Raw genomic sequence first — 20,837 nt, forward strand, 5'->3', positions numbered from 1 at the left:
TCACTGAAAACTAAATCTAATTTAAAGACAACAAAAATTACTTTTTTTTTCTTGAAAAGGCAGAACAAAACTACTTTTATATACATAGAAATTAACAAAAGAAAATTGAAAACAACAAAACTCAGTGTAGAACCCTTGAAAATTAAAAGCAAAATCGATGCCCTCTGCCAATTCTCTCTCTCTCTCTCTCTCTCTCTCTCTCTCTCTCTCTCTCTCTCTCTCTCTCTCTCTCTCTCAAAACAGAGTACCTTTTATAGCTATAACAAACAGATGGATTTTCAGCTATATGTAGCAAATGAAGCATGGTATAAAATTTTGTGATTGAAACTTAATGTTACTACAATATTGTAATATCGAATCATGTTAACATATTTTCAATTTTCAGCATTTTTGGATGCCCAACATCAATGGTTGAAGCATAACAGAAGGCCCAACATTTTTAAAGAGAGAATATTAAGATAAAACCTTAATTGCCAATCACATGAACTGGGGTTAGCAAAAGAAACAAGATTCAAATGGGGTGAGGTGGTTATCAATTTTCATCTTCTCCATCCTTTATGAGATTGCAGATATCCGAGCATTCAATCAAGCTGAAATCCACCAAAAACAGACATGGATCAGGCTGGAAGGTCCACGGGTCAAACTTGATCAAGATAACATTGGGCTGACCCTGGTCCACGGTGTCAATGGCCTGGCAGGGTCACTACTGTAGGACTAACAGGCTAATGGACTAGGGATCTAATTGGGTCAGATTTGCTTTGATTGTAAGCACCCTCGCTTTTGATATAATCGGATGTTGCCTAATCATATCCGGACTAGTTTTACATGAAGAAAGCTTTTATGGAACTTATTGGATCCAACCAGATTCAGAGTCAGAGGCAATAATTTGAAGCCACATCTGACATGATTAACTGATCAGATCCATAAAATCAGTACTGAATCCGCTAAACTAATTTGGATATCAGAAACAAACCCATACTCTTGGCATCCCTATCAGGGGTGCTGTTCATCTGATCATGAAAAGGGCCCAAACGAAGTGGTGGCATTCTTTTTCAGGGTCATCTAGCTGCCATTCGTCTTGAGGATGAACAAACTAGGGTGGTTTAGTTTGGGTCTGGTTCTGGTTCTATCAGAGTCCATATTGATTTGGGTCTAAATTCTTTTGGCCAAACCTAAACGAATATGGATCTGGTTTGGAACCTGTTCCCTATGCTAAAAGGACGACAGACCATATGTGCCATCAGGTTCAGATTTATGTCAATCCGGATACATGTGGCGTTCTTAAATGGTTCAATTAGAAACTGGGTTGAGTCTGTGGGAGTCAAGCCGTTATACAATGTTGTATAAGGCACGATACATGGAGCACCAGACGCAGCAGGCCTGCTAGGTCAGGTAAGTCTGGGTAGCTATGAAACCAGGTAGGCCCATCAATGTTATCTTTTGGGATGCATCATAAACTAACTCTATCAAAGTCTTACATATATGCGTGGTTAAATGTAATAATAAAGGCCCATGAGCGCTCCACTCATCTGGTAGGGCCAACTTGTGAATGTCACCAAGCTGAAGGAAATGTCAGGAATTGAAACTCATACATGCACATCCCTTGTCGCGAGGCTAAAACTGGGTATATTCCCTGGTCAGGAAGGGAGACCTGGGGTTTTTACACCAATGAGCTTGCAAGTGAGTGAGGTGATTTTCTCTGATTATCTTAAAAAAAAACAAGTAATAATAGAGAATTAAAAGCAAAGAGGTCTATTGTGAGAGCTTTAGATGATTACCAATATTGCCGTCTTCTGAATCCTTGTTTGAATGCCACAAGAGGAGTGCAAAGAAGAGGGAAATCCCTTTAGATATATATACTCCTACTTGTCCTTCCAGTTTTATGAATTCAAACAATGGTCTTTACTAGGTGTGAACAATGATCTGGCCCATTGCGCTGACCGGCTGCAACCCAGTCAAACCATGTCCAACAAAGAGCTGACTGGATTGGGGCTCCCAAGTTTCAACTCAAACCCAACTCAGACAGGCCAATCCATAACATGCACTATAGTTTACTATAATATTAGTTCTCATGTAGCTTAGTGAGCCTAATCCCAATGTGACCAGATGCGAGAAAAAATGGATTGGGTTTGACCAGACCTGTGATCCGAATCCAACACATTAGGTTCAAATATGGTGCCAAAATAGAATCTCAATGTGTATTCAAATTGGACTTGGATTTATTTTGGTCGGTCTCTTTCCTAATTCAGACTTAGATTCAGGTTGTTATTTTCTGTTGGATCCCTGTATCAATTCTAATCAAATCCAATATGTTTGTGCTTTTCACATGTAAAATTATTTGTCAACCTGATTTACAATCCAGAATCATGGTCTGTAGTTCGGATTCTTATCTGAATCAAAACTCTTGTCAAATTCAGGCTCCAATTTGGATCAACCAAGAGAGACATCTGCATCCCTACATGGGACCAAATGTCACAAATCTCATTCACAAGAAAAACTTGGTGCGGGAAATCTCGCAATGGTTCAAAAAACTGGTTTTTGTCAGAAAAACTCTGAAAGTATCAAGTGCACACACACACACACACACACCAAGAAAGCCCACAAGTGCTTCGCTCATCTGGTTGGGGTGACTTATGAATGTCACCAAGTTGATGGAACGTCCCGAGTTAGAAACCCATGGTGGCTTCCCTTGCCACAAGGTTGAAGCTGGGTATACTCCCCAGTGGGCAGGGGAGACCTCAACCACCAGAGGCCAGCCAATGTGCGGTTAGTGAAGGTAAAGGTTCCCTTGGACTATCCAAAAAACACACTAAGAAAAACAAGACAAAATATTACAAATTAGTTTATTGAATTAACAGCATAATCAAAATGCGATATTTTCAAAACAGGCAACATTTTAAAACTGTCACATTTCTACAATATATCGGCTTTTAAAAATATCATGCCTAAAACATTATATTTTCCAAATACCAGCAATAGGAAGAACCGAAGAAGACCTTCTAGCATTTAGAGGGCCTTCTCCAGGTAATCCAGCACCATCCCGGATGCACGTAGTGACGCACTTTACGGTACATGATTCAGCAGGTTTGGACTTGGGCCTCTGGATCTTGGCGGGCCTCCCATCACCCCCTATAAAAGATTGTGAAACTGCACCAATGACTCTCAGGCCAACCATGAAAGCCACAGTTTAGCATTAGCAGTTCTCACCGGAAAGCATCTGCGGGATGTTCGGAGCATCTCCTGCTGCCGGAGGTCGGCTGCGTTGGCGGCCAAGAAGAAAACTGCAGCTGTCAAGAGGCCTCCTATAGGGTCATGGCTTGCTCTTGTATTGAACCTTGATCTCCTACCCAATGGGGTGCAGCAGAGGGACTTGTTTGGAATTTTCAAGAAGATGCTCTGTTTCTGTTTCTCCCTACCGGTGGCTGGACTCAGCTTGGTCTTTGTAAACTGCTGTGGGGCCCCCCTTTTTGTTTTGGAACCAATGGTGGTGCAGGCTTTCACGTGTTTTGAGATATGGGGGCACGCCTTCACACGTATGACATAATCCAAAAGATCAAGAGCAGTCATCACATGAGAGCCGAGCACATGTAACTAGGATGCGGCCATCATTTTGACCGCTTAGCCTTGAGTGAGTCCATATCCGATGGACCATTAGCTTTTTTAAGTCTTAGCTGCATTTTGGATCGGTTCCAGACTTAGTTGACCATTACTTGAAAAGGGACAACCCGGGTGTGCTCATAGATTTGGACCATGTCTCAATTTGGGTCTGTTTTCCAATTAGGGCTCGCCGAACAGGGCATGTTCAGGCTCGGTTCATTTACCAGTTGACTGGGCTTCTGATTCGGCTCATGCTTGTGTTTAGCCAAGCCAAGCTCAAGCTTGGCTTGTGTCTAGACAAGACGAACCCAACACAAGCTTGCTTGTGTAAAATAATCCATTTTATTTATTACACTAAAATAATCCCGTCCAAATCTGGATCCAGACTAATATCAGATCATTCAGTAATGCCTACATCCAGGAGGTTCGCGTCCCTACTCATGAAGTTGAGTTTAATCAGGTGGGGAAACACCACGGTTAGGAGAAAGGCCACCGAATCCCAGCCAAACCCATGCATTAACGAGCATAATCACAAATATCAGCAGTATTTTTTATTTATTGAAATTTTAGCAAAATATTTTTTTTTAAAAGAGAACTAGAATAAATCATGACATTCCAATTTATTGTTCACAATTAATATATCATTGACCTTATTGCAATTTTAATGTGATTTCAAACTTTAAATTTAATTCTGTTTCAAGTTTTTTGTATTTTTGCATCTACAAAGATTTTCCCAATATTTTGTAAAAAATAAATTCCTTGCAGAGAAAAACCCAAGAATAAGATTTGCAACTATGTTAATGAGCAAGCTCACCTAATCCAATCTCGAGAGTCAAACTTGAGAGCTGCGTGACAGTAGCCTATTGTAGGTATGAGCAAGAATATGTGTGTGGAGGCAGCATGCACGCATGAGCACACACAGAACTTAATTGTCAATTTTCTCCAAGGGTAGCTCATTAACACTACAAAATATTTTTACAGTGAAATTAAGCTCCTGTTTTTTTTTCGCTAGGCGAATGAAAAACCCTCCATTACCTATTGCGTATCAGCAGGCTTCCGGTTGGTAAAACTCGAGGACCCCCATGCCCACCAGGGAGTATACCCAGCTTCAAGCTTGCAGCAAGGGATGCGCGCTTTGCCCCCCATGGATGTCGAAGTGGTCACGGCCATCAAACTTGGTGCCATCCACAACTTGCCTCTACCAGATGAGCAGAGAACCTGTGTGCTGAAATTAGGCTTTTTGAGCAAACCATTTCATGAGAAAATTCTGAAGTAGCAAAGTCCAGATTCATTATTTCGCAAAGATAATTCGAAATTAGCATTTTTTTAACTTTCCAATGAAACCAACCTCCACCACCGACCAACTACCAAGTTTGTATGTTCAGAATGCTGAGATTCTACCATTACTGCTGAATTTATTCACAAGTCTCATTCAAAGTGGAGTTCTGCATAACTTTTCTCTCTTGGATGAAAATGACTGAAGAAAGTTAACTGGAATTCATCGGCACCATCCATGCCCATGAAAACTCTACTTAAAATTTGATGCAAGACCATCTCTAAAGAACTTCTTAATCAACAGAAATTGGAATTCACAGAATCACAGGCAACCTTTGTTTAAGCAGATAAAGGAAACAATCCTAACAAAGACTACTAGCAGAAGCAAAAACATGTGTTATTAACATTAAGCCACCATATGTACATGTAGAGAAAAAATATAATATCCAATACTATATTATAGCCTTGTCAGCAAATTAAACTCACGCTCCAACTTCCACGTGGAAGCGCCAGATTCATCTACAGTTAAGCTGTACTCCTGGAAATAGCCATTGAATGAGATGATGGAAATTGATGCCCTGTCAAACAGGAGAAAACAAAAGCATGAACTTCACGTATAAATGTAAAATTCCACACACACACACACACACACACACACATATATATATATATATATATATATATATATATATATATATATATATATATATATAGAGAGAGAGAGAGAGAGAGGGGGGGGGTAGCTGCCTACAATCCCACAAGTTTATGAGGCTTTTGAAGGATTTTTTTTCATATTTTTCTCGAATCTGACCACACATGCATTCAGGCTTTTGAAGGAATCGCCTCTTGCATTGTCTGATTCTGATGGGTGGGTAGGTTTTATGACGTTTGAAAATTGGCGGTGTAAATCGTGAGCCAACATGTGTTTTCAGGTTGTTTTTTACAAATCTGACCCTGTAGATATGTTCAGCATGGTCAATTTGCTAGGAAACAACACTTGGATTATGTTTTTGATAAAATTACATGATTTTTTAAGCCTTGAATATTTATAAAAAATTTAGACCAAGTTTTAAATATTATAAAAACTACCTGTGTGTCGGAATCGGATGATCCAAGAGTTCATTCCTATAAAATCAAGCATGTAGAACACATCTGTACAGTCAGATTTAGCAAGAACATGGAAAACCCCCTTCAAAAGGCCAGTAGGTTGGCGGTAAGCCAGAAAAGTGGTAGGCAGCTAACACCTACTATATATATACGCTGTTAGGTTTTTCACTCTCAAGGGAAGACTTGATTCTTTGCAGTTTTTGAACCTCGGAATCATTCTTTTTGCTATTTGATTTTAATGTGGACTCAAGCCCTATATTTTGTGCTCATAGATCTAGTCTACATCTCATTTGTGTTCTTAACCCTGTCATTCATTCTATAAAATTTGGGAAAATTTCTGCTTGATACAAATTAGAATCACATGGGAATCCAGAGTGAGAAAATCAGAAATTGAGGCATCTGCACCTACTCCAGCTATCATAAAATTTCAGAAAAAAAAAACAAGAAAAAGGTTGATGCAATGGCATCATATCCAAACTCACCTACAAGTTGTAAGGGGTGTAAGGGAAGAACCACCAACAGTTTCATCAATGTTATGGATTGCTGCACAGCTGCCGAAGTGCATCTAATCAACACACTAAGATGGCTACATGGAGAGAAGATACTTCTGACACAAACTTGCATGTAAACAAAATAACCCTTTCATTTGTACCTCTTAACACCAGCTGGAATAGCATTTTGGAGCACAAAGTGATAACCAGGATCCAGGACATCATTTATCCTGTCAGGAATTATTGTTGCGAGCAGGCTGATTGATCTCTTGATTCTGCAAAATCAAGGGCCATTCTTTTCTGAGTTTTTTTCTTCTAATCCTTAACAAACAAGTTCACAAGTAGGTTCAACACGGGAAACTCAAGAAAATATGTGCATAACCTCTCTATCAATGTGAGCATGAGCATCTTACATCTGGCATGCATGCTTATGAGTGCCTGTACATGAACAAATACATGAAGGAATGCAAGTTCTGAATATTGAAGATGCTGAAAATGAGGGAGAGAGTTTGTGAAAACTTATTGTGCCTCTACAGTAGCAGTCAATAGTATTACACGACAATGAGTCTCCAAAAAGAAAGAATAATATTGACATGTCATTCCACTATATGTCCTTGGACTATAAGATGATACCTATTCCCCTAGACCTTAAATATAGAAAAAACTGCATTTCTTAAAGACAGGTGCATCAAGGGTTCTGATGCAAAACTGGACTTATGCAAAAAGGAAAAACTTGTAATTCTTTCAAAATATGATCATTATATCTAAAAGGGACAGCCAGTTTTTGTTTCAAAGTATACACACAGACACATGGGCAGATGTACACACACACACAAGCTAAAACCGGTCCTATCTAATGGTTACTAGGACTTTAAGGTTGAAAAGAATACATAATGGCAACAAGGTTAAACTTTTTTCCCTAAAAATGAAGTTTTCAACAGTAGAAAGAAAAAGAAGCTAATACTAGGATGAGAAAAGGATGAAACCACCTTTTAGTCATTAACACTTAATATCAAAAAAAGTCCTTAACACTGACATTTATCACTCCATCTAGTGTGCATTGCATTTCTAAAAAAGAGGTAGAAACCCCTAACTCAAAGGAGGAAAAAAATAGTGACATTGTAGCTCAAAAGTCTTCTCATTTTATTTTTTAATTTTTTTTAAATCAAACTACCTTTGCACCAGCCTACGCCTTGATCAACTTAAATGCCATACACACATACATATTTTTACATACATACATCACATATATGCTTTCGACCACTATAAGTTATCTTGGCTCATTCTATATTTTCATAGATCTGATTACTTTTTGCACTGATGAGTCGGTAGAAAATTTGGGTTTCTTTCAGGGTAATGTTACTGTAAATAGGACACTTTTCTCTGGTATATGAATACCACAACTTATTGGTGTGATCGATCCCATATAAATAATGAATATACATTACCAAACAAATCTCAAGGGGTAGGCCTAGCATCCAATGAACTGCATCATTGCAAATTGAGAGGTTGTGCATGGCAAAACATGTGCATACATGCATACACAGAGCTGGCCTTAACCTTCACAGCCATTGATGGACATTAGCAAGCTCACCACACACACCACGGTAGCTTCACACATTAATTAGACAACCAAGGTATTCTATAAACTCATGAAGAAAGCAGATATGAAGCTACCATGAATTCCAATGCCTTTTTCACTACTTGAGTGAACCTCACAGTGACAATTAATTAAGCACCACAGAATTCCTAAATTTGGTAGGGTCAAAAGATGTGGTGGGTTTCCTAAAGCTTACCAAAGCCACATGATACCCATAATTCTTTATGCTATTTAGTGGATGCCTTGCACTGCAATTTTATATTCCCCTCATATAGGAAACCCCATGAAGTAAATAGAAGTCTGTTAAATCAAAACTAAAGACCAAGGAGAACTTAAATTCGTGAAAGCCACCTAATCATTCTGATAAATAAATTTCATACGCTTAAGGCAAAAATACTTTGAAGCATCAATATTATTCCTTAAAAAATGTGAAAAAAGACAGTAGAAAGCATAATTATGATAGACAAACATGCTAAGGAAAATGAAACACAAATGTACAGTACGCAATGAATGGACTTGTCAAACAAAAAATAACTAAATCTAGCCAAAAGATTGAACCTTCGGTTTACCACTGATCCAATTGAAAAAACATGAACAGAACCAGTACAGGTGGTTGCAACGAGCAAATCTGGAGCTTGTTTTGATGGTCCGAATGCCAGAGAGGTGATAGTTGATGGGTATGTCCCTCTTCGAAAACTATATGACTGTTACAGGAAAAATATTTTCACCAAAGATTAAGAAAATGAGAACAAGCATAAAGTAATAGAAATTAGCAACTCAGTTTACATACCTTTGTTGGCTGTGAAACAAGATGAACTCTGATTATGGTTCCCTGCTCAGAAGCTGTCGCCATGTATACACCGTCAACTGAAAGAATGAGAGCAGCCAATGGCGACTGATGAGCATCTATCTGTTTTTCAAAAACCAAATATGCATCAGCAACTACAATCAAAACCAACCAAGATAGTTCCTAATGCCATAGATATAAAGCACCTTGTAAATGTGAACTATCATGCTAAGAAAAGGAAAAAGAAAAAAAATACAAATTCTGAGTGAAGCTGATACCTAACCTAGGGGTGTAAGCAGGTCAGATTTGGTTCAGATGCAGGCACTACTCATGAAATGAAATGATGTCCAAGAAGGAAGTCCTAAAATGCCACTTATGGGCAAGAACTCAAGTGCAACAAAGCACACAAGAGAGAACACTCACAAATAAAAAATAATATTTTATTAATCTTAAAACGCATCAGGAAGAATAAATTAGAGAGAAAGGGACTTAAATCCCATATATATACAAAGAGTAAGGGTTAGAGGGAGTTCCCTACTAGCTGCTGGGAGCTCCCAACAGCTAGAAATATAGCTGTTGGGAGCTCCAACAGCTAGTTAGTCAAAAAGATCAAGCTGCCCCTTCTACCCTAAATAAATACAGAAAACAAAAAAAATATTTACGCAAGAACCTAGATACATTCTACATAATATATATAATATATGTATATACATATAATACGTATATATATACATACATTAGAAAATATATTATTTAACACTCATTAAACTTATGGTGTCACCATTAAAAGTTTGCTAAGGAGAAAATGGAATCTAGGGGATGGAAGAGCCTTGGTGAAGAAATCTGCCGATTGATGCTTTGAATTCACACAGGGTAGAGAAAGTCTTCTTCAAGAACTCTTTAATAACATAATGTCAATCCATCTGCATATGTTTTGTTCTCTCATGAAATGTATAATTGCCCGTGATATAGATTGTGTTTTTATTGTCACAACATACCTTGAAGGCTCCATCAAATGAACTCCCATGTCCTGCAATAGTTGTCTTAACCACACAAGCAACGAAGTGGTAGAAGTCATAGCTCGATATTCCGCTTGGGTTGACAAGAATGACACCTTATGTCGCTTCTTATACTTTCATTAAACCAAGGAGTAACCTACAAAAACCAGTGGTTGAGCGAAGATTATTTGGATCACCCCCCATCAGAATCAGTATATGCAATTAGATTTAAGCCAGAGGTAGAGGACATGAAAAGTCCTTTGTTGATGAAATTCTTGATATATCTCACTATACACATATGAACTAAAGTAGGTGCATGCTGAAACTGACTTGTTGTATAAACTTCATGTGCAATGTCAGGTCTGGTGATCGATAAGTACGTAAGAGCTTCAACTAACTGTCGATAAGGAGTAGGGTTCTCCAATGGTTCCCCATCATCACTCTTCATCTTGACATTTATCATCTCTGGAGTCTCAATCACCTTATCATTAGTTATTCTAGACTTAACAATGATATCTACAACAAACTTTGTTTGAGATAACAAATATCCACATGGGAAAATTGCAACCTCAATACCTAAAAAATAACGCAAATAACCCAAGTTAGTGTTATCATCGCAAAATTTTTCTCCCCTCCCTTGCGAGAGAGAAACGAATTTCGCGAGTCAAACTCGACCAAAGTTTTGAAAATTGTTTTGAAAATTTACTCGCCTCCGTTTTGAAAATTTGCGGGAAAATTCCATGGAATGGGATCCGCCTGTCGGTACGAGGTTCAACCGTTCCTGGCACCTTTACCAGGGGTAATTGAACCAAGGATCAATTATGGGCTCTAACTTGACTCAAATAGCTAAATTATGCTCTATTTTCCTAGAATGTACAAAGAATCAGGCTTGTGCTATGAAATTTTGAAAATAATGCAAGTTTGAGAAAATATGATGTTTGCTTTGGAAAATTGAATTATGCTTGGAAAATGATTGAAAAAGTACTTGAAAATTGAATTCCTGGGAAAATCATTGAATTTCATTGGAAATCAGAAATTGGATTGAAAATGAATTCTCAGAAAAATTTGAACTTTGGAAAATCGATTTTGAAATTTGGAATTGCTTTTCTGAGAAAATGGATTTGAGAATTCTTAGAAATCTAAGAAATTCATTGGAAAATGACTTTTGAAATGAAAAATGGATTCTCAGGAAACTGAGTTCTCAGGAAAATGAGAAATCTGAGAAAATCAATCTTTTTGAAAACTTGAGACTTTGAAATTTGAGAATTTTAAAACATTAGAGAATCTTGGTTTGAACTTTGGAAATGCTTTGAAATCTCTTTTGAAAACTCAGAATTTTGAGAAAATCAGATCCTGAGAAAGACTTGGAAATTCTTGAGACAACTGAATTTTTGAAATTGAAATTGAAGTTGGAAAATGAATTTGACAATAATGCAATTTGAATGATGTAAATGAATGAATATGAATTTGAAAAGGGAATTTCATTGAGGAATTGGGAAATCCTTTTGAAACTTTGATAAATGCAGTGCATTTTGAAGTTAGCCTAAGTGTGTAGGCTGAATGTGGCTAATATAAAGATCATAAATCTTGGTTTTCTTCGTATTCTGACTATGGCCATAAATACGAATCCCACCGAGTTTATAAACTCCATAAAAGCTTGTGCCATTCGTGTAAACCATAGTGGATTTGAAATAATGTGCATGAATCATACATCACATATTAAAATTTGCATAAATTAAACTATATGCAATGCAGCCCTATTCTAAGCAGAAAAGTAACTCTTATTCCAAATTATTACATTTGAGATTACATTGAATTGAAATAAAGAAAATAAAATCTAAGTCTTCTTTCTTGAATGTTCCTGCAAAACTAGAAAACAAGGTTAGCACAAAAATGTAGGTTTTTCTGAATTTATCCGAAAATATGAGAAATTATCGGATATTATTCAGATATAAACCCAAAATCATACCCCCTTTGATATAAACATGATGAATAATGAATAAATTTCGAAAATAAACTTGAAAATTCGAAATTGGGGTCAAAATGACCAAAATACCCCTGATGACCTTGAAATCAGGGTTTTCTGAAAGAATTTTTGTAAATTTTGGAAATTTGAAAATCAAATGAAATAAATCAAACATAATATGGTGAAATATGATGATATGCATGAAATTTTAGAGAATTAGAAATTGAAATTTCGAAATTTAGGTCAAAATGACCAAAATACCCCCAATAACAAGACTATGGCCTTGAAACCAGGGTTTTCTGAAATAAATTTTGCAAAATTGAAAAATATGAAATGCAAAGGAGATTAAAATTAACCCTAATATGATTCTACATGCTTATGTACATGATAAAAACCCTAAAATGGCGAAAATATCATAAAATATCGAATTTAACCTGATTTTCGCTTGATTTTCGCTTCTGAATTTAAAGATAAACTAACACATGGAGCAAATGAACTTGGAATTAAACCAAATTTGGCATGGACACCTAAAATAACCCTAAAAATAGAATGGAGCTCGAAAATCTAATTTTTTTGTATTTTTAAATATGGAAATTCAAATAAAAACCCTAAATTTCATGATTTTTGCCTAAAATATTGATTCTAAAGGGGATTTAGGATATCAAACTTCCATAAAAATTTCCCAAATTTTATGGGATGACAGATGATAGTAAGGCAAGGATTTTTGCCTTTTACACTTTCTGGTTTTGACCTATGGTCGGAGCTGTACCACTCCGGCAAGTCGGATCGGAATCCGGCGACTCTAGTAAATGAAGGAAACAGACAGGTTTCGGTAGAAAATGTGGTAAAAATGGCAGACAGATGGGAAAATGGCTGAAATTGTGGGAAAATGTCCCTAACAAACAGAGGAAGATTTGATATTTTGACACTATTAGGATTCGGGTTACGGTTTGGAAAAGGCCATACTGTTATCAGAGACCTAAATCTCTGAGATTTCTGGACATTAGAATCTGTTAGACAGAAATAGAAAATCCGGGAAAAATACTGGAACAGATCTAAAAATTCCCAAATTTTGGGAAATGACAGGAAATTATGTTATGAACAACTTTCGTGTTGAAAGTTTTTGCAGAAGGGTTATAGATTGGATGGACTTGGTGCATTAAGGTCTGTCTATACCCTGACGAAAGAAAATCGATATTTTCCCAGGGGTCTGAGAAATACGATTTTTTACAGAGGTCAAAACTGACTGGAAAAACCTCAAAATTTCCAGATCATTAGTAGATTCAATCATGAATCTACTGTGATTTTTGGAGGACGATTTGGATTTCCCATGAGGGTGGTGCCGGAGGTTCTTGTCTGCTAAAGAAGAAACTAGAAGTTCAAAAAGACAGAAAACCCGATGTAGGGTTTGATCAGTTTAGATAGGTTCCGAAACCCGAATTGAATCAAATTTTCGGCAGTAGACCAAAGACATATGACTAAGACTAATATGCATTTTTTTGATTTTTTTAATAGGAAATTACACATAAGATCATAATTGGACTCAATGCATAAATCAAACCTAAATTAAATATCAATAAAACTACATTAAATGCTTATGAAAGTGATTTTTTTTTTTTAAATACAACATAAAAACTCTATGATAACGGAAATAAAATGATAAATGACAGGGGTATGATCAGTTTTGATGTTGGATATTGGTGAGTGGGATCCCGATCCATTCATTGAATGGGTCCCTTGACTCACATATCATGAACATGAATAATCTGTCTTACGTCTTCATAGATCCACAAATGAAATATTCAATCACCTAAGTCCAATTTTTTGAAATGTTTTCAGATTATATTCATGAAAATATCATACGAAAGACCTTATCATATCATGATCATCTTTTGAGTTTAACAAAACCAAGATTGAAGACAAGGGTTTTACCTTGGATGGTGTTGATTGCTAATGGAGAAGAAGGTTGAAGAGGTGGCAGCAGCTTCAAGATGGTGGCTGTTGGCTGGAGCAAGGACCTTGGAACCGATGGAGGAGATGGCAGCGCCTTCAAGGAGGGCTGTAGTTGATCTCTTGTGTGGCGGCTGCAGCTGCTACAAGGGGTTGAAGGTTGTTGTGGCTGTAGCAGCCAAGGGAGGTGCTGAGTGAGAGGAGTGGCTGCTGGTTGGTTCTCCACTCCGGTGGCTGCTGCCTTGGCTGGAAGAAGTTGCTGTGATGGAGGTCCTTGAGATGGGCTGAAGGAAGGCTGGAAGGGAGCTGCCAATGATGCTGAAGACTGCTTCAAAGTAGCTGTGGTGGTGAGGATGGTGCTTCAAAGTGGCTTCAATGGCTGAGAGTTGCAGCCAAGGATAGCTGCAGCCAAAAGAGAGAGAGAGAGAGAATTGAATGGGGAGAGATAGCAGCCGTAACTCCCTTTTTCCTTTTCTTTTTTTTGGTTTTCTTAACTTAGGGAAGATTATGTCTTTCCCTAAGTTCTTAGCTTTAATTAGGGAAGGAAAGGGAAACAGCCTTTACGTGAATGGCTGGGCAAGAGGGAGGAAGGAAGGGAGAAAGGGAAGAAGGAAAGAAAGGGAAGAAAGAAGAAAAAGAAAAAGAAAAGGAAAGAAAGAAAAGGAGGGAAAAAGGAAAAGGGAAAGAAAAACATGGGGAAAAAAAATGGAAAGTGGGGCTGGAGGTTTGGGTGACCACCTTGTGGGTCCCACCTTAGGAAGAATAACATAATAAAATAAATAAATAAATAAAATAAAATAAAACAAACAACAAAAAAATAAAAAAAAAGATAATTTTTTTTTCTTTTCTTATAAATTAAAACAAGAGAATGCAAATGGATGGGCCATCTCAGAGCGGGTCCAAATTTTGATTTTGAAATTCATTTTGATGATTAGAGGGGTAAAATAGTCTTTTCAAAAAGTTTCCAAACGAAACGAGCTATTTTTGGCAGTTTTTGAAACGAGCTCGGATTTTGAAGTTCAATACCTCATTGCAAAGCAAATCCAGTGTAGAATTTGAAAATTTGATTTTGAAAGAAATCCAGATTGTTTTTCTTGAGAAAATATTTCCAAACGAAACGAGCTATTTTTGGCAGTTTTTGAAACGATCGCGAATTTTGAAGTTTAATAGCTCGTTGCGAAGCAAATTCAGTGTAGAACTTGAAAATTTGATTTTGAAAGAAATCCAGATTATTTTTCTTGAGAAAATATTTCCAAATTTAGACTCCCGGGGTGAAAATGTCAATTTTGGAAACCTGAGGTTTGAAATTGATTTCTGAAAACTTTTAAAACTCAATCTGGATTGAAATTTATAAAGCTGGAGTTCTGGACTTCGAAAATGAAATGAAATGTGATGAAATGTTATGAAATGCTGAGAAATGATATGAAATGATGAGAAATGACATGAAATGTTATGCGAAATGCTAACCTTGAATAAAGAATTTTGGATGTCACACCCCGATTGACACTTGTACCAGTTTAAAAAGCATTAAAATTGATAAAATTTGCAAAATAGCTCAAGAAATGGTTTTCGGGACTCTACTGGGTCAGAGTGACACTAAAAATTGGGGTTCGAGCTGGATTGAACTGAGATGAGCTAGATTGAGCTGGGTTTTAGAGTTTCAGAACTCAAATGAACTGACCAGGCACTGACTCAACTGACCTTTCCGACTGAATTTTCAAGAAAAGTTGCCATTTTTAGAGAAATGGTACGGAATGATCACTAGAGTGAAGTGAATTACGAACCTGAACTGGGTTTGAGCTAGAACAAAGGTCAGTAATACTGATATGAACTAAAATCAAAGCTTGAACACTAGCTCAATTGACTGAACTCAGCTCAATTTCAGCTGAAAGAGCTAAAATGGACTAAAATGGGCTCCTAGACACTTGGAAATGGTTTTGAACTGAAACTGGAGCACTTGAACTCCTGGTGAGCTCAAGTTAGACTCTGGGGAACATGACTGACTGGGAATGACTGACTCAAAGACAATTTGTTTGGATTTGAGTGAGAAATGAGCTCATTTCTGAAGAAATGATCCCATTTTGGCAGGAATGGTCAGAAATGAAAATGGCTTTCTCACTATGATTTCAAATGAGCTTGAAATGACTGATATTCTAAATGTTTTGAACTCACCAATGAGATTGGTTGACTCCGACTGACTGGGGTCTGGGATGACCTAGGGGTAAAATGGTAATTTTCCTAGTGAAAATGGGTAAAATGGTGATTTTCTGAAACTGACTCAGGGTTTGACTCCTACACTGACCTAACAAGGTTGGCACTGCATGAGGGGGGTTGTTTGAGAATGGATGTGGAAAATTTGGGGTGTTTACAGTTAGTCATTTCAAAATTTTCTGTAAGAACTAGCTTAATATCATTCACTCCCTTCTTGTCTTCTCTGGTGATGATCATATCATCCACATACAACAATAAAATGATATTACTTGCATTGGAGTTCTTAAGCAATGTTAGTTAGCATGATCTAAACTCAAGCTTTAACGTTAAGCCACTAAATCTATCATACCAAACTTTAGGTACCTACTTCAAAACCATATAACGTCTTACACAAATGAAGAATCTTACCCTTAAGAATACTTAATCTTCGTGGAACCTCCATATAAACCTCTTTAAGTTACAATTTGGAAACACATTTTTAACATCCATTTGGTAAATAAGCCCATTTTTAATTGATGTTATAGCTATTAGGGTACTAAATATAGTGATATGTGCTACGGGTGCAAAGGTTTCCTCTAACTACCGCCCATTCTTGAGAGTACCTTTTGGCCATTAACCTAGTTTTGTATCTCTCTAAGGTTTCTTTCCTAGAGGTAATTCCTGAATTTTCAAAGTTTTGGCCTTTGCTAAAGCATCTAATTTAGTTTTCAAGGCCTCTATCCACTCTCGATATTCCTTAGCCCGGTAGTAGGTGTTTTGTTCTATGTAAGAGTGAATCAATGCAAAGCATTACAGTTAGTTGGTCAAAAAGACCAAACTGCCCATTCTAACCTAAATAAATACAAAAAACAAGAAAAAATATTTACACAAGAACCTAGATACATTCTACATAAAAAATATACAACAACTACGCCTTCATCCCAAAACAATTGGGGTCGGCGATATGAACCAACAAAGAAAATCATTTTGGGTCTTCCACATGAATCATTCTCCTCCAATCATTTCTATCCAATGTCATGTCCTCGGTGAGGTTCAAAGCATTCATATCTTTTCCTATCATCTCCATCCAAGTCTTCCTAGGCCTACCCAGACCTCTTTTAACTAATATATTGTCCCATTTCTCCATCCTTCTAATTGGAGCATCATTAGGCCTTCACCGAATATGTCCAAACCACCGTAAACGATTCTCTCTCATCTTATTTTCAATGAGTGCAACGCCTACCTTCTTACGTATCTCCTCGTTCCGAATCTTAGCTTTTATTGTATTTCCACACATCCATCTAAGCATACGCATCTCAGCTACACTCATTTTTTGAATATGATGTCTCTTGGCAGCCCAATATTTTGTACCATATAGTAAAGCGGGTCTAATAGTCGTCCTATAAAACTTTCCCTTCAACCGCAATGGCATTCTACGATCGCACAACACTCCAATTGCACTTTTCCATTTCATCCACCCAACCTTTATCCTATGATTTACATCTCCATCAATTTCTCCATACTTTTGAATGATAGATCCCAAATATTTGAAACAATCATCCACCGGTATTTCTTGCTCACCAAGCTTCACTATACTCCCATCACTACTTCGTTGCTTACTAAACCGACATTCCATATATTTTGTCTTACTCTTACTCAACTTAAAACCTCTTGCTTCCAATGTCTGTCTCCATAATTCTAACTTAGCATTAACCCCAGCTCTAGACTCATCAATCAAAACAATATCATCAGCAAACAACATACACCACGGCACATTTTCTTGAATTGATCTCGTAAGCTCATCCATCACTATAGCAAATAGGAAAGGGATTAAAGCAGATCCTTGATGTAACCCAGCCGTTATAGGAAAATTGGTTGTCACCCCTCCACAAGTGCGGACATTGGTTACTACTCCTTCATACATATCTTTAATTATACTAATGTACTTGAGAGAAACACCTTTCTTCATCATTGTCTACCAGAGAACGTCCCTAGGTACTCTATCGTATGCCTTCTCCAAATCAATAAAAACCATATGCAAATCTTTGTTTCTCGCTCTATTTCTCTCAATAAGTTGTCTAAGAAGATGTATAGCTTCCATAGTTGATCTTCCAGGCATAAAACCAAATTGATTTTCCGATATCATGACAACCTTCCTCAACCTAGACTCAATCACCATCTCACAAAGTATCATAGTATGACTCATGAGTTTTATACCACGATAGTTTATGTAATCTTGTATATCACCCTTATTCTTATATAGAGGCACCAAAGTACTCTTCCTCCACTCATTAGGCATCTTATTTGTCCGCCAAATCTTTTTAAAAATATTTGTCAATCATTCTAAACCTTTCTCTCCCAAGCATTTCCAAGCCTCGATAGGTATACCATCTGGGGCAACTGCCCTTCTTGATTTCATTTTCTTCAAAGCCTCTACAATTTCTTTCTTTTGAATCTTGCGCATGAAGTCATGATTCATCTCATGAAAAGGAATGGACAAGTCTCCAAGATCCTGAGCATGACTTCCATTAAATAGCTTATCAAAATAATCTTTCCATCTCTCCTTAATCTCCTCATCTTTGACTAAAACCCTTTGTGTTTCATCTTTGATACATCTACTCTTACCCAGATCCCTCGATTTCATATCTCTCATCTTTGCAAGCCTATAAATATCCTTCTCGCCCTCTTTGGTATCTAACTTGTCATAAACCTCCTTATATACCTTATCCCTCGCGTTTCGAACTACTTTTTTAGTTTCCTTCTTTGCTATCATATATTTTTCCAAATTCTCATTATCACGACTCTTACTTAGATTTCTATAACACTCTCTTTTAACCTTAATAGCTAATTTGACATCCTCGTTCCACCATGATGTATCCTTACCTAGCGGTGCACCGCCTTTAGACTCACCCAATACCTCCTTAGCCACCTTTCTCATGCCACTCGCTATCTTATTCCACATTGATTCTGAATCCTCCTCGAGACACCAATCAGCTTCCTTAACTACCTATTCTACAAACATATGTATATATATAATATATATACATACATGAAAAAATACAATACTTAACAACTGAATCCAGCCAAATTGGGCTGCACCTAATTGGAATTGGAGTCAGATGAGAAAATATAATACTGAATCAACTTCCAAGTAGCTTATCAGATACATTATACGTATGCAGATTTGGTTTTGGTTTGGAATCGGATTCGGGTGCAACAGTGCATACATAATTTGAATCCAATTATTCACCGGATCTCATGTCCTACTGAATCCGACTAAGCAAATTTGGATTCAATCAGATAATTGACCCAAACTGGTCCTTCCCCTCATTACCAAGTTACAAAACTGAGACCCTTCCCTTTATCCCATCTCCTTTCCTTTTGCAAAAAACCTTCAATCTTCATATTTTTAAAACACCCTCTCACTTCTCATTGTTTCTTAGAATGATTTGCCTATCACTTTTGTTCCCACAAAACCCTTTTCTAGATGCTCTTGTTTCTCTCAAATTCAGCCCCCTAGTCAAATGATCTATAAAGTTAAAGACTCAAGATTTAACCTCCTAAACCCTTGTACTAATTAACCAAGTGCAGTCTCCTTATTTGACCAAACAGAGCCAAGATTCAACCCAGATAGAGGTTTGACCAATCAAGCGTGCAATTCCTGTCTAGATCCTAAAACCAAGTTTCCTCTAAGATAAATCCAACCAAAGCATTGTAAACCCGTTCACCTAAGGAAGAAGAAGAAAGAGAAGTTTAAAGAAAGAATACATGCATGATCGCAAGCATCTCTCTCATTACCACTCAAATAGCAAGTAAATGAACATTCAGAGCAGTCTAGATAATTTGAGGGCTGAAAACAAATGAAAACCATTTAAGGACATTTTTACCAAGTAGACTAAGCCTACCTGGTATTTAGACTTATTATTTATATTCAATTTCATTTGCTATTTGTATTATCAATCAAAACCCAAACTAAGCATCCTAAGTAATTCCATGACAAGAGTGCTACAAGGCTGACAGATTGACCAAGTTCTTTACATAGAACTCAGGATCTAGCTGCTTTCATTCGGTAGATTAAACTGAACTTTTGTTGAAATTGTTTTAAATAACCAGGTTCCAAGTCTCAGTATGACCTTTTGATTCTCCAAGTGGCAAAAATTGATACCTTAGAAACCCTCTTGTTAACTGTTTGGATTTCAGATTTGGTCTCCAAACCCACTTAGATCTGACATTCACAAACATATAATGGTGCATAAATAGTACAATAAAGCACTGTCATAAGTGTACAATTTCATATCATATCAGTTTAAAACTAAATATATCATAGAAGAAACCAATAAGCACAATAAAAAATGAAAAAAAAAAGTTCTCAAAACATTTGACTAATATCCCTGAGATTCGCAAAATATCTATGACAAAAATCAATTTCATTTCCTCAAGTGCTCTAAGAATATGTGCCCATAACTAACTCAATGACTTTGTATCCTTGCACATCCACAAGCAGTGGTAATGACAACAGCATAGAAACTACCAGATGAAGGATAATAGATAAAGTAAAAAGCTTCCTCTAACTAGTATAGAGCAAAATAAAGGGCATAGCATAGTTATAAAATTTAGTACAAGTCCTTTTACAAGGAGCAAGTTTATTTGGTAGGGAAACAATTTACCATTGCCTAACTAACCAATCACATCTAGAATCATCCACACCATAGTCCAACATTAATGTGAGAACAATTGCTACCAAGCACATCAAAAGTATAGATATAAAGCTAATGGATGGTACACTTACAAGCATGAGCTTATATATACACAATATTAATAACTAATTTGAAGATATAAGAACTCAGGTTGAGATATAGAGCTTGGGTGGCAGAAA

The 20,837-nt window shown here is 36.9% G+C and overlaps 2 protein-coding genes across 3 annotated transcripts in view; both read right to left on the minus strand.

Annotated features, from left to right (window-relative positions):
* Positions 1–532: 532 nt before the first annotated feature.
* LOC149814363 (uncharacterized) lies at positions 533–3,255 on the minus strand. Its single transcript, XM_089989941.1, has 4 exons — positions 2,971–3,255; positions 2,356–2,455; positions 1,779–1,844; positions 533–590 (listed from the first exon to the last, which is right to left on the minus strand). Exons 1-4 carry the CDS (start codon positions 3,173–3,175, stop codon positions 533–535), a joined length of 429 nt encoding a protein of 142 aa, XP_089846067.1. The 5' UTR covers positions 3,176–3,255.
* A 1,895-nt stretch (positions 3,256–5,150) lies between these two features.
* ATG18B (autophagy 18 B-like protein) overlaps positions 5,151–20,837 on the minus strand; it is a 30,386-nt gene continuing 14,699 nt past the window's right edge. The window contains exons 7-11 of one of the 2 annotated variants that reach the window (XR_016427911.1): positions 8,861–8,980; positions 8,640–8,774; positions 6,632–6,745; positions 6,462–6,530; positions 5,151–5,450 (exon numbers count right to left, since the gene is read on the minus strand). Coding sequence is in view for 1 of the 2 variants with exons in the window: in XM_089988979.1 (XP_089845105.1) it covers positions 5,330–5,450; positions 6,462–6,530; positions 6,632–6,745; positions 8,629–8,774; positions 8,861–8,980 (570 nt within the window). In the remaining variant the exon portion in view is untranslated. Of the gene's footprint in view, positions 5,451–6,461; positions 6,531–6,631; positions 6,746–8,628; positions 8,775–8,860; positions 8,981–20,837 lie in introns of both variants that reach the window. The other variant, XM_089988979.1, reaches the window with a different exon arrangement.

This window comes from Nuphar pumila, chromosome 15, assembly GCF_984573655.1.
Source record: "Nuphar pumila chromosome 15, dmNupPumi1.hap1.1, whole genome shotgun sequence".
NCBI classification, from domain to species: domain Eukaryota; kingdom Viridiplantae; phylum Streptophyta; class Magnoliopsida; order Nymphaeales; family Nymphaeaceae; genus Nuphar; species Nuphar pumila.